This window comes from Panthera uncia, chromosome F1 (assembly GCF_023721935.1).
Source record: "Panthera uncia isolate 11264 chromosome F1, Puncia_PCG_1.0, whole genome shotgun sequence".
Lineage (NCBI taxonomy): Eukaryota > Metazoa > Chordata > Mammalia > Carnivora > Felidae > Panthera > Panthera uncia.
In genome coordinates this window covers 30,973,917-30,988,020 of record NC_064813.1, presented here as the reverse complement: position 1 = coordinate 30,988,020, position 14,104 = coordinate 30,973,917, and the positions used below count along the sequence as shown (strand labels likewise).

Below are 14,104 nucleotides of genomic sequence, written 5' to 3'. Positions count from 1 at the left end.
AATACGGTCTCGGGATATCCCTTCTGTCTCAGGAAGAAAAAAAAAGTCTGTAATTTCATGTCGAAAGCTGGGAAACACCATGCTACAAATGCTTCTGAAGTTACAATCTTACTAGCCAAATTAAAAAATATATACGAGTATGGTTTTTGGGGGGTGGAATGAAGAATACTGTTTGGAAAATGTGGGCTTTTATAAAATGTAATATCAGTCATATTTTTATATTAATTCCCAAACAGAACTTTAAAAGTGTATGTTAAAGATTCTAAAGTATCATTTGCCAGCATAGGAAGCCAAGTTGTTCACTGTAACTTTCAAATGAACTTTCGAAATTTGACTGAAAATGCTTTTCTTTGTCTTCCTGGGAAATTTACAATTTACATCTTCCAGGATTTTCTAAAATTTCATTCTACTAACCTTTAAAAACTGACTTTTTGCCCTAAAGGTGAGAAGTTTAATTTAAAACCATGGTTCAGATGGACCTAATAAGCCTTTTTCATCTATAGAAAGAGAGAGATTTAATCATTGTGTTTAATTCCCTTGCTGATAAATCAATCAGATGGCCTTGCCTATTATAAATTATGAGAAAAGAATGGACCACCCTTCTTCAAGGTACAAATCGGCACAACAGTAGCTCTGATGTCCTGTGTTGTTAAAGTTAGTTCCTCTGCTTTGACTGCCCCTGCTAGGTTTTCCTCCAGAAGGCTAGCTGGGGATTCTTCTGAAGGAGCTGCCCCATTAAGTCTTCAGCTGGTGTTTCACTAGAGTTTACCTAGTTAATCAGCTACGGTATAAACTTAAGAATTCCACCTTCTAACCAAAATAGGCTGTTGAGCCAGCATCATGGGGAGTGTAAAGGTGATGAAGTTAGCTATATGTGACTCTTGTTTGGGGAAGAAAAAATCAATTCTATTTCCTGAACACTTTCTGTGTACTTAGCATTATATTTCATTGGACAGTACTTCCTAACCTTTCTCACATCATGGCATACAAAAAAAAATACAAAATTTGTCACAACACACTGGGGAAAACAGATGAGACTACTGTTGTCCAGAAAAGACTGCCAAAGAGCTCTGGCTGTTCCAGAACCTGCCCAGCTGTCCTGCAGGCTGAGGGGATTAATATCCCTGAAGGCCCACTTGTTCTCTGGACATGAGTGGGATCCTCAACCAGACTCCAGAGGTCTGATCTGAGCCTTAAAATTTTGCAAAGTAGTTTATATAAGACTGGCATCCATGAGTTAATAATAAACATACCTGGGTGACTCAGAACCTAGGTGACTTGGAAAAGGTCCTTGATATCCAGAGTATCTGGGAAAACTAAGGCTCCTATAGGAAGTAGTTTTGTTTTGAGGGGTCTGTAACTCTGGAAGTGCAACAATGTTGGTGACATGGTAAAGTCCATTGAGCAAGAGAAAATGGGAAATCAAAAAAGGGGACAGCTATAAAATGGAATCAGACATGGGGACAACTTACTGGTAGATTTTGGAATATATTTTGCTAAAGAAATAGGTGTTCTGAGCGTTATAATATCTTCATACTTGGACTCAGTTAATTTTAATGTGACTTCTTGCTAGAATACAGAAGAACTAATCTTAGATTTATTTGAAGTTTTCATTTCTAATCTCATGTATTCAGTAGATTTGGTCATTTCTAAAATGTAAACTAAATATCCCTTGAAAATTAGTACATCGATAGAACACTGTGTCTGATTTCTAAAGAGTAGTTATTTTCAAGTGCAGCAATCTCAAATAATTTGTTATTTTCAAAGTATAAGTAATAGAGAAGTACTTGAATATATAGAAGTAATTTCTAATATTAAATAACCTTGGATTTCTATTGCCAAATATGCCCTCAATGGAACCTAGTCACCATTAGAATTTATACTCAACTACAGAGTTTAAAGTGGACATTAGCTCATGGATTTAAAGAGAATTTATATTGCTGAATGCTGTAAAGAACATCAAGTGTCATAATTTATTATCATGCATGTCTTCGCCTTTGAGAACAGAGGAAATGAGCATAGTTTATAAACCCAGAACTCTATATTAAAAATCACTATAGCTTAATAATCTCAAACTTCTTGCCCAGAATGGCCTTTAAGATAAAGGAACACCCCATGGAGTCAAGCCTAGCTAGTTGAATGTAAGCAGGAGATACTCATTCCCAAGTTCTCCATATAAAAGAAGGGCAGAAATTAAAAGCAAGAATTTTGTCATATCATGATGCTACTTTAAGAAGATAATTGGGGAGATGATACCAATAGGTACCACTAAACGTGTCTAGCGTTTTTCCTGGGGTGTTAACATATCCTCATATTATTCTCTCATCTGTGATTGTGTACATGTTGAATTTATTTAAAGCCCCATGATTCTGGTTGCTTAGGTTAAATTACGCACTTTAATATCCTAAGTATCATTTTTTCCTCCTTTCTCATGTCTAATTAATGAGTTACTGTTTCTGTATTTTAAACAGTAGTTATCAAATTGTAAAATCAAAATTTGTGACAGCTTTTATCTTTTGAGCTAAGTGCATCTCTTTCTAGAATGAGTCAGTGAACCTCCTTTTACAGTTCCCTTAAGAGCAATTTATTACCCATCTGATTACAGAAAGTCATTTCAAATTCTGTAGTATAATTGACTATCTCAAATTCACAAATCAAATGTAATCTTTTGTTATAATAAAACTTCCATAGTGAAAAGTTAAGTTCTCAAATAACTGAATGTGCAGTCCTTCTTAAATTTACAGCAGTGACGATAAGCCCAACAAGCCCTCTCTACAGTACCGCTGGGACTCCTCCACATGCACAGCCTTTGCAACTGTTAGGGGAGTTGAAATCCAGCTACCTCCAAAGAATAGCTTCCCTTGTTTTTGTCCGTCACACTGTGATGATTCTTTTTTGTGTGTGTTTAAATTCTTATTTCTCTACGTTGGTACCCTGGTGAGATTAGGCAAGTAATCATAGTGAAGCCGATATTAAAACCAAATTATAACGCTTTTCTTAATGGGGGAACTCTAAGACTACTCACTCAGTCCATTGAGGGGATAAAAGAGATGGCTTATTCCCATCCAGTTTTGTTTACAAACGGTGTTGCTCAAATTTAGGTGACTGGCTACTAGGGAAATAAATGAATGTGGAATTGAGGATGGAACAAAGAATTCAATGCTTTACAATAAATGGACTGTATTTGAGAGTTCAAGAAAGGATTGGAGAAAATAACTGAGTATGTAAAAAATGGTAAGTTCCTGATTGTTCAGTTGAAGGCAAGTGGCTGGCTCGATGAAATGACGTAATTGATAGTTTTCATCTGTGACCCTGATATCTTAGTCTCTATCTCAGAATTGAGAAATGAGCAGAGTTTATGAGAAAGGATTTTCATTGCTGGTATCTTTTGTGTGTGCATGATGTGTAGTACACACAGCTCTCCTTATTGATCCTTCACAGGTGTATTATTTACTTTGCCTTCCAGGTGTCCGCAAATATGGTAAAGATTTTCAAGCTATTGCAGATGTAATTGGCAACAAGACTGTTGGCCAAGTGAAGAACTTCTTTGTAAACTACAGGCGTCGGTTTAACTTAGAGGAGGTATTGCAGGAGTGGGAAGCAGAACAAGGAACCCAGGCTTCTAATGGTGATGCTTCTGCTTTAGGGGAGGAGACAAAAAGTGCTTCTAATGTGCCATCAGGGAAGAGCACTGATGAAGAAGAGGAGGTGTGTTTGTGTATGGAATTTGAGCTCATATGAGTTGAGGAATCATTTTGTGTGGTGTTCTGTAAGGTTAATTTGTCAGAGGACTAGCTAAATGAGCATGAAAGGTTGACAATACACTTACTCAGTGGTGCCTCTCTCGTGACTCTTAAGTCCTAATGACATGCTAAGTTCTGATCCCAGAAGAATGGAGAGTGTATTGTTCTTTCATAGTCTTATTTTTATTTCCAGTGTTAAGCTGTTTACTAATAAAGATGCCTGTTTGGTAGCTTCGTTGCTTTTTCGGTTTTTGGTTTTTGTTTTGTTTTGTTTAAAATAAAAGAAGCTTGTGCTTCCAAAAAACACTGGTGTTACGTTTTTGTTTTGTTTTGATTTGTTTTGTTTTTCCTGTGACAGCCCGAACTATGTTGTACTAAGTTCATTAGGAACTATCATCTCATACGTGTATTTTTGTTTCCTCACCTCTAGGCACAGACCCCACAGGCTCCTCGGACTCTGGGTCCATCACCTCCTGCCCCATCATCCACTCCAACACCAACAGCCCCCATTGCCACTCTGAACCAGCCTCCACCACTTCTTCGTCCAACACTGCCTGCTGCCCCTGCTCTTCACCGGCAGCCTCCTCCACTCCAGCAGCAGGCTCGGTTCATCCAGCCCCGGCCAACTTTAAATCAGCCTCCACCACCTCTCATTCGCCCTGCTAATTCTATGCCACCCCGTCTAAACCCAAGACCAGTGTTGTCCACGGTTGGTGGTCAACAGCCACCGTCACTTATCGGAATTCAGACAGATTCACAGTCCTCACTGCACTAAAGTTAAATTGGACAGAGCTACAGTAACTTTTCACCCTACCGTTATACCAGTGCTCATCAGACTGATGCAAAAGAGGACAGGATAATCCTTCCTAGATACTGAGGCTGCGAACTAGTTCTGTGGCAGTGGGCTAGCATAAGTGGATGTCTAAGAAATTTTTTAGTTCATGCAACTGAACTAAATGTTATACGATAAAAAGCCTACGTACGGTTAGCCTCCTTTGTAGAGTATACGTTCAGTGACATGATCTCATTAAAAGAAAAAAAAGATTAAGTATTCTATATACCAAGGTTTTCTTGTTTTATTTTTACTGTATTTATTTTATTGAGATTCTTTATATTTCTGCCTCTTCATAGTCAAGGCTCTTAGTACAGGAATATTGACTTAGGAATTGTGAAAACTCCTTAAGTTTCTTAAGGATGTTTGACTTTTTTCTTTCTTCCTTAATTTAATTTTTAACAACATTTTCCTATGTTAGGAGTGCAAGAATAAATAGCCTGCATTTCAGATTTTGACATATGTTCATTTAATGCATATTTAAGAAATTATAGTGCATATCCCTTTTTTCAAAAAATCTTGCTTTTTTTTCCAAAGGAATTTTAATATATTCCTTTAAAAGAAAGCAATTTAATCAATTGCAAAGCAATTATATGAAACCACAAAGAATGTACTGAACCTACTAACCCTTTAACATACACTTCAGGGTCCTAGTACAAAGTCCTTGCTTAAAGGTCATTGACCCATCATCTATCAGTAATAAGAGGATCGGAATAATAATTTTACGTACAAATGAGGACTTAATTTGTTGAAGTACAGTGTCTTTAAGTTCCTTGAAGATGGAGTTAATTTTGACTTTTTTTTTTTTTTTTTTTTAATGTTTCTAAATGCTATCTGCTTTCAACTAGTTGCCTATATTCGGGGACGTTAGAAGAGAATTATATTTTGTCAGTAACGTGGAGATAGTGGTTATGGAAGCATTTATTTACAGTACCCTTTTTGTGTTTAGGTTCCGACTTAAAATTGCCCTCATACTTATTAATATGGTCTGCATTTAATATAAAGGATGTTTTCTTGATAAATCTCTATTGTACTATTTGGATACATTTGTGTATTCCTTGCAGCCGACCTGTGCTTGTGGGTTTGGTTTAGGGTTAAATCATCAACATTATTTCATAAAATAAATTTAAGAATTTGTTCTGTGTCATCTAAAGATGTATCAGTATATTGTCACAATTGTGCTGTTAACTTAAAATGCTGAGGCCCCTTTTTATAAAGAAGCAAAAACATTTCAAGTCTTAATTGAACTCATAAATCATTAAGTACCTACAAAGAATATTTTGCAAGTAATAGTATTTCAACAATGTGTTACTAATATTTTTGATACAGTGATTTCATATTGGAATCATGACTTGTGCAAAGGGACAGATCACTTAGATTACTATCCTAGTGAAACATAAGGCTAAATGTTTGCACATTTACATTCTCATATTTAGAACTACTTTACAACATCTAAGGCCCTAATTTGTTTTGAGAAGTCATATATTCTCAATATTGGAAAAATAATCCTTACATTGGCTCTAAAGCCTTAAAAGAGCTGTAGATTTAAATTCATTGTTTAGTTTCAATTTTGAAGTTTTAGACCACTCTTCTTCAGAAGGACCTTAAGTTCTGGCACAAACTTTTTCCAGGGTGTGTCTTTTCTTTCTCATTGGATCATTTTAAATAGTTCCTGCCCCTGGATTATAACTAGATAAAAATCTGATTTAAAACCCTTAATATTCAAGAATTTATACTTATTTTTACTTTAAAAGCCACGAGGGGAGGGGGGGAAGTTATATATCTTAAAAGAAAATATCTAAAGCATTTTTCTAAAGATTGTCTTGCATACGTGCATATTATACAGCTCTTATTGTCTTGTCTCTCGTCAGTAGACCTTCAGTATACAGTGTGTGGGACATGTCAGTCACGTTGGTCAGCACCAGCATCTGTCCGGCTGTTAAGTATATTATGATTCATTTAAAAATCTGTTCTATCCTACCCGTGGGCCAAGATGCTGTATCTGAGGGATGTGCTGTGATTTTATTTACGTACACTAGAGCACACAGTAGAAGAATCTGAGCTTCATTAGTAATATGACACATGTATATAGTGAGATGTCTTATTGTGTGCTTTGCATATTTTGTAAATATTTTGCACGCCATTAATTTTCTTTTTTGTTTAAGCAGTGTTTGGCCTGGAAGAGTGATATGCTTGCTGCTTAATCAAAGGATTAAAGAGTTAAAGGTGTCTATGTCTTCTATTTTTATATAATTTCATGCTGTATGAGGAATTTAGGACCTCTTCACTGTGAAATTCTATTGATTTTTATAAAAAAGCAAAATCTAGAAATATTTTAATGACCATTTCATAATGTCAAGGTTATCATTTTTGAAAAATCTACACCCAAGTATTTTTTTTCATTACATAACTAAAAATAAATCACACTATTGATATGCCTGGTAATATTAATGAAAAAATATTTTTTATATATTCTTTAATTCCAGTGTAATATGGATGGAGGTAAAGGTAAGTTTTGATCATAACTTTTCCTTAATAATTTTACAATTAAGTGAGTAAAAATGTAGAATAAAGATGAAAGAATATAAAATTCTGTATTAATATAGGCCAACATTCTTTTTAGGAATAAATGTAGGGAATAAGCAAAAAGTGACAGTCATGATTAAAAAAATAATAATATTGCAAGTTTTTTGTTAAAGTACCAAGTTTAGTTAGTAAGTATGTTATAGTATTTTAATGTTTCTTCCTGCTATCCAAGGAATATTACTCAGACATGTTAATAATGGCTGCTCACTTAACACTAGAGTATCAAGGTCTCCTCAAAGCTACTAATAATCCGACTTAGAACTCAGAGCAAGATCTATGTTTCTCTTTGTGTTTCTCCAAAATGATGAATACATCTGGACTAGGAAACATAAGAAAAAGAAATTAACGTCTGTTAGTTTTTTAACTTAGGCATTCATTATAGATATCCATAAGAAGATAACTGAATAAGTAAATGCAGAAAGAATCCAATAATCAAGTCTGAGAAACCACGTGATATAAAATGTAAAGCGACCTCATTTTCTCGCAGCATTACTGGGAGTACATAACTGCCTTCTCCTAGGACAAAATAGGTCACATATAATCCCTCCTAACTTCAATCCGTATCATAACTTTACCTCAGTGAAGGAATGTTCTGCAGCAATAATTTTTAGTAGCAATGGAGTTGGGAAGTAAATTACTGAATTGCTCCTGGATGTGTGTTTTTATCAAAAGGCCATGTGGCTTTATTTTCCCTTCCTTTACTTGCAAAAGTCTGGCACACCTAAGGGAGAATGATGAAGACCAGGAATTAGTGTTGGGTTGAGATGTTTTCCAGATTTAAAGTAGACCATTGTTTACCGATAAGGGAATGGGTGTTTACAATGTGGTTAATTGAAACTTGAGAATCCTAAAGTTGGAATTTGGGTGAGCAGAGTCTCTAAGGAAAAGATGCTGGGAATGCGAACTGGAGAGATCTAGGAGCAGTCTTCACAATATAAATGGCATAAAGGCTAACCTCCCAGGTTGCTTTATATAATGTCTTTTTTCTCTGTTATATGGTCTAATCTTATTTAAATATATAGGGTACAGTTACCAAAACTAAGGAGGTCCTGAATTAACACCACAACAAAAGTTACTTCTTGAAGTATCTACCTAGCTTACTGCCCAGAACAGCTTTCATGATTGGCAGGATTTGGCTTCAAGAGGCCTCTACTCCCGAGACCATTTTTGTTCACATGCTGTAGCTTTTCCAAGAGTTTTAAAACAATTGATCGTTGAAGGGCTTGTTGCTTGACTTACATTAAAAAAAAAAAAAAAAAAAAGTCCTCCCTCTACTGTGATGACTCTTTTCCAACTCTATTGAACAAGTTACTTCACCTCTACAATCCTCAGTTTATTTTTCTTCCCTTCCAAAATCTTACTGAACTGACAGGAAATAACAAAAATCAAAATAACACTTAGCAGTGCTAGAAAGCCAGGGGAGGTACGACCAGCAGATGGAGACAGATTATGACAAAACCTCATAGAATTAAGGAACTTCCCAACTCCATGAAGGCAAAAGTACAGGAAAACATTCTCAGAAGTATCCCATAATAACCTCAGATTAGAGGCACAGATATGGAGCAGCCCCCAAAGATTTCCTTCCTGGTATTCATGCCCTTGTGTGTGGGTTGGATGTAGTGACTTGCTTCTGACCAATAAGAAATGGCAAAGATGATGATGTCACTTCTATGGTTAGGCTAAAAGATTGTGATTTATGTCTTGTTAACAGATGATTGCATTCTCTGGTTGCATTGCCTCCTATGAGAGACTCTGAAGCAGAGAATTCAGCCAAGCTGTGCCCTAATTTCTTACAACAGAAACTGAATTCGTATTGTTTGGAGCTGCTAGGTTTGGGGGCAATACTTGTTATGCAGCAATAGAAAACTAATGAAATAGATGACTATCTCCCATCTTAACAAAAGAAAATTGGAATGACTAGATTAATGTCAAAGATTTCAAAGCAAAGAATATTATCAAGGATGGTCATTTAACAATGATAAAGGTGCCCATTCATCAGAGGATCCCTCTTAGAGCTGCAAGAAGAAATAAGCAAATCCTCATTAAAGTCCATGATTTCAATAACCATCTCTCATAAACTGACAACATGAAAACCAAAAATGAGTAAGAATATAGAAGACTTGAACAACACTATCAACATCTTTACCTTTAATTGAAATTCATAGGTCATTCTACCCAGCAACAGAATAAACATGAAATATTTCCAAGATAGACCATGCTTTGTGCCATGAACAAGTGTTAATAAGTGGACAAGGATTCAGATTATCCAGAGAATGTCCTCTAAGTACAATGGAATTATAAATAAGCAACAGAGGGGGCCTGAGTGGTTCAGTCCATTAAGCCTCTGACTCGGTTTCAGTTCAGGTCATGATCTCATGGTTTAAGAGTTCAAGCCCCTCATCAGGCTCTGTGCTGACAGTGTGGAGCCTGCTTGGGATTCTCCCTCTCCCTCTCTCTCTGCCCTTACCTCACTGACACTCTGTCTCTCTTTCTCAAAATACATAAACTTTTAAAAACATTCTTTAAAAAAGCAACAAATCTCTGAGATTCCCAAATGTCTGGAAATTAAACACATTTCTAAATATGCTATGGGTCAGAAAATAAACTACAAGAGAAATTAGAAAATATCTTGAACTGAAAATAAGTAAAAACATAGTATCTAAAAATCTTTTGGATGCAACAAAGCTGTGCCTAGGAGAAAATTTATAGCTTTAAGTATTTATTTTACATAGGAAGAAAGAATAAGTCATCTAAGCTTTCTTCTACCTTGAAAGCTAGGGGGGAAAAGCAGTAAACTCAACTGAAATAGAAAAGAGTAAATAGATGGTTGAAATAAATGAAATAATAATAGAGAAAAATCTCTGAAACCAGTAGTTCTCAAAAAGATCAACAAAATACATTAGATCAAGAATAAAAAGTGCACAAATTACCAAAATCTAAACTGGAAGAGGGGTCATCATTGTATAACCTACAGAAACTAAAAGAACTAGTAAAGGAATATTATGACCACTTTATGCCAACAAATTTGGAAAGGTTAATGAAATGGACACACTCTTACCAGAACTGTCTCAGAAGATAGAGAAAATCTGAATTAAGTAAAGAAACTGAATTTGTAACTTAAAAATCTTCACACATAGAGAAGTCTTGTCCCACATGGTTTTACTGATGAATTCTATAAAATCCTTAAAGACATAATATCAAACCCACACAAACTCAGAAAATACAGGGCTCATTCTATAAGAGCATTATTATTCTGATTCAAAGCCAAATGAAGATAAGAAAACTTCAGACTAATATCTCTAGTGAACAGAGATGCAAAAATCCTTAGGAAAATATTAAATAAAATCACCAGTATCCAAAAAAAAATTGCATGACATAACCCATTCCTGTGTATCCCAGGAATGCAAATCTCGTTTAACAGTCAGAAATCAATTAATGTAATGGGGTTTTCAACCTCAGTACTATTGACATTTGGGGCTAGATAATTCTTTGTTATGCACTGTAGGATGTATAGCAGAATCCTCAGCCTCTATCCAGCAGGTGTCGGTAGCACCAGTCCCCTCCACAGTTTGACAATCATAAATGTCTCCAGCCATTACCCAATGTCCCCCAGAGAGCAAAATCACCCTCTGCTGAGAATCACTGTAGTATATCATGTTAATAAAGGGAAAAAAAAACCATTGGATCATGTCAGTAGACACAAAAAGACATTTGACAAAACCCTACACCCATTCATGATAAGAACTTTCAGAAAACTAGTAATACAAGAGAACTTCTTCAACCTGATAAAGAGCACCCATCCACAAGAAGCCTATAAGTAACATCACACTTAACTGAAGGCTTTTCCTTGGATTGAAACCAAGGGAAGGATGTCTGTTCTCACCACTTCTACTCAACATTTTACTGGAGGTTCTAGCAATGCAAAAAGGTGAGAAAAATAAAGACATACGGATTGGAAGAACAAAAATTTATTTTAAAAAATTGTCTATTTGTGGACGATGGCATGTAAAAAATAAACCTCCAAAAACCTACTAGAATAATAAATGAGTTTAAGAAGGTCATGGGATACAAGTTCGATATAAAATCAATTACATATATATTAGCAATGGATTATCTAAAAATAGAATTAAGAAAGCAATTTTGTTGACAATAGTATCAAAAAGTAAAATAGGAATAAATTTAATAAAGATGTGAATGCCTATTCATTGAAATCTATAAAATATTGCTGAGGCAAATTAAAGAAGACCTAAATAAATTGAGGGATACACCATGTTTATGGATTGGAAGTCTTAATATTGTTAAGATGGTAATTCTCCTCAAATTCATAGATTCAACCCAATCTCTACTGAAATCTTAGCAGGTTTGTTTTGTACAAATTGTCAGATTATTTCCAAAATTTACATGGTGATGTAAAGGCTCTAGACCAGGGGTCAGCAAACTTTTTCTATAAATGGCCAGACAGTAACTATTTTAGGCTTTGCAGTCCACACCTGTTGCATGCAACTACTCATCTCTACCCATGTAGTTCAAAACCAGCTATAGGAAATATATAAATCAGGGGTGCCTGGGTGGCTCAGTTGGTTAAGCATCTGACTTTGGCTCAGGTCATGATCTTGTGATCTGTGGGTTCGAGCCCCATGTCAGGCTCTGTGCTGACAGCTCAGAGCCTGGAGCTTGCTTCGGATTCTGTGTGCCCGCCTCTCTCTGACCCTTCCCAGCTCAAGCTCTGTCTCTCTCTTAAAAATAAAAAAAAATAATAAATAAATAAAAAATTTTTAAAGAAAATATATAAATCAACAGACATGGCTATTTATCAACAAAACTTTATTTATACAAACAAATGTAAACCTGAAACTTAGATTAACCAAAACAATTTTGAAAAAGAGGAACAAAACTGGGGACTTACACTAACTGATTACTTGTTATAAAGCTGCAGTAATAGAGACACTGTGATATTGGTGTAAAGATGGACATATAGATCAATGGAACAGAATAGAGTCCAGAAGTACACTCACGCATATATGGTTAATTGATTTTCAGTGAAGGTGCCAGAGTAATTCAATGGCAGAAAGGATAGGATGTCTGTATGCCAAAAAGAACCCCGCCCCCAAAACAAAAAACCTTGATTCTTACTTCACACTGTGCAAGTTAAAAAATTAACTTGAAATGGATCATAGGCCTAGATGTAAGAACTGAAACTATAAACTCCTGGAATAAAATACATTATCAAAAGAATGATCCATAAAAGAAAAAAATTAATGATAAATTGGATTTCTTCAAAATTTACATCTTTTCAAAAAGATACAACTAAGAGAATAAAAAGGCAGGGAGAAAATATTTATAAAACATGTATCTGATAAAAGATTTGTATCCAGAATGTATAATGAACTCTTAAGAACCCAAAAATAAGAACTCTTACAACAATAAGAAGACAAGAACAACAAAAATCAATTCAAATGGGCGGAAAATTTGGATGGACATTTCGATAGAGAAGTTATGCAAATAACAAATGAGTCCATGGAAAGATGTCACACCATTAGTCATAAAGGAAATGCAAAGTAAAGCCACAATAAGGTACCCAGAATACCCACTAGAATGGCTAATATTAAAAAGATTGACAATATGTACTAACCATTGCCAGATTTGCAGAGAAGCTGAAAATTTCTCATATGGCTGGTAGAAATGCAGTATGATGCGGTGATACAACCCCTTTGGAAAGCTGGCAATTTCTAACAGATTAAAGGTACACATACAGGGGCATATGGGTGGCTCAGTCGGTTAAGCGTCCGACTTCGGCTCAGGTCATGATCTCACTGTTCGTGGGTTCAAGCCCTGCGTTGGGCTCTGTGCTGACAGCTCAGAGCCTGGAGCCTGCTTCAGATTCTGTGTCCCCCTCTCTCACTGTTCCTCCCCCACTCGTGCTCTGTCTCTCACTCTCTCAAAAATAAACATTAAAAAAAATTAAAAGAGAAATAAATAAAGGTACACATACAATACAACCCAGTAATTTTACTCCTCAGTATCTACCTAAAGAGAAGTGAAAACGTATGTGCATACAAAAACTTGTGCTTAAATGTTCATGGCAGCGCTATTCATATCCCAATACCGAACAGAATCCAAATGCCCATCAGATGGTGAAGAGATAAAGAAAATGTGGCGTATCCATACAATGGCATACTAAACAGCAACGAAAAGGGAGAAACTATTGGTATATGCAACAAACTAGATGAATCTCAAAACCATTATGCCACTTGACACAAAATACTGTGTAGTTATTTAAATAAATTTTCCAGAAACCGCAAAATTATAGAAACAGAAAGCAGATCCCCTCTTGCCTGAGTCCAGGGCTGGGAGTAGGGATGGAACGCAAAAGGACACATAGGGTGATGGGTTGGTTCTAAAATTTTATGGTTGAATAACTGTATGCATTTACTAAAATTCATTGGGTGGATTTTGTGGTATTGAAAGTATGACAGTAAATTTGTTTAAAAAGGGGGGGAAATGTAACCAAAGTGTGTGCAGTGGATGCAGCAGCCCCAGAATGGTGTACCATAATGAGAGGCCCTTATTGTGACTGCTGAGGATCATATGGAACTTCTCAGGATAGAGAGGCAAGGTCATGGACTACAGAGGTGTTGTAAGAGTCAAAGGCATTTGAAATTTGTCAGTTTTCCCCATGTTAAACCCTTTCTGAGCATATGCCTTTCTTTCTTAATGCTTCTGTCCTGTTTGTAAAACAGAGGATGTGGATAACCAGGGTTACAAGAGCATTGTTTAAAATCTCTCCATATAGAGTAGGCCCCATTCTCCAAAAAAAAAAAAAAAAAGAGAGAAATATCAAATAATGAATGGTCTTCCTTGTTACCAACCTACTACAAGGTCTAACAAAACCAGATTGTGCCAATCAAACCCACAATCTTACTTCATGGTTCCTAAGGCTAAA

At 35.7% G+C, this 14,104-nt stretch overlaps 1 protein-coding gene across 5 annotated transcripts in view; it reads left to right on the top strand.

Annotated features, from left to right (window-relative positions):
- Positions 1-6,972, top strand: part of RCOR3 (REST corepressor 3) — a 53,550-nt gene extending 46,578 nt beyond the window's left edge. For 3 of the 5 annotated variants that reach the window (XM_049634203.1, XM_049634204.1, XM_049634207.1), the window contains 2 exons: positions 3,467-3,708; positions 4,174-6,972. In XM_049634203.1, the coding sequence (XP_049490160.1) occupies positions 3,467-3,708; positions 4,174-4,518 (587 nt within the window). In that variant the 3' untranslated portion in view covers positions 4,519-6,972. The other 2 variants (XM_049634206.1, XM_049634205.1) reach the window with 2 other exon arrangements.
- The last annotated feature ends 7,132 nt before the right edge of the window (positions 6,973-14,104 follow it).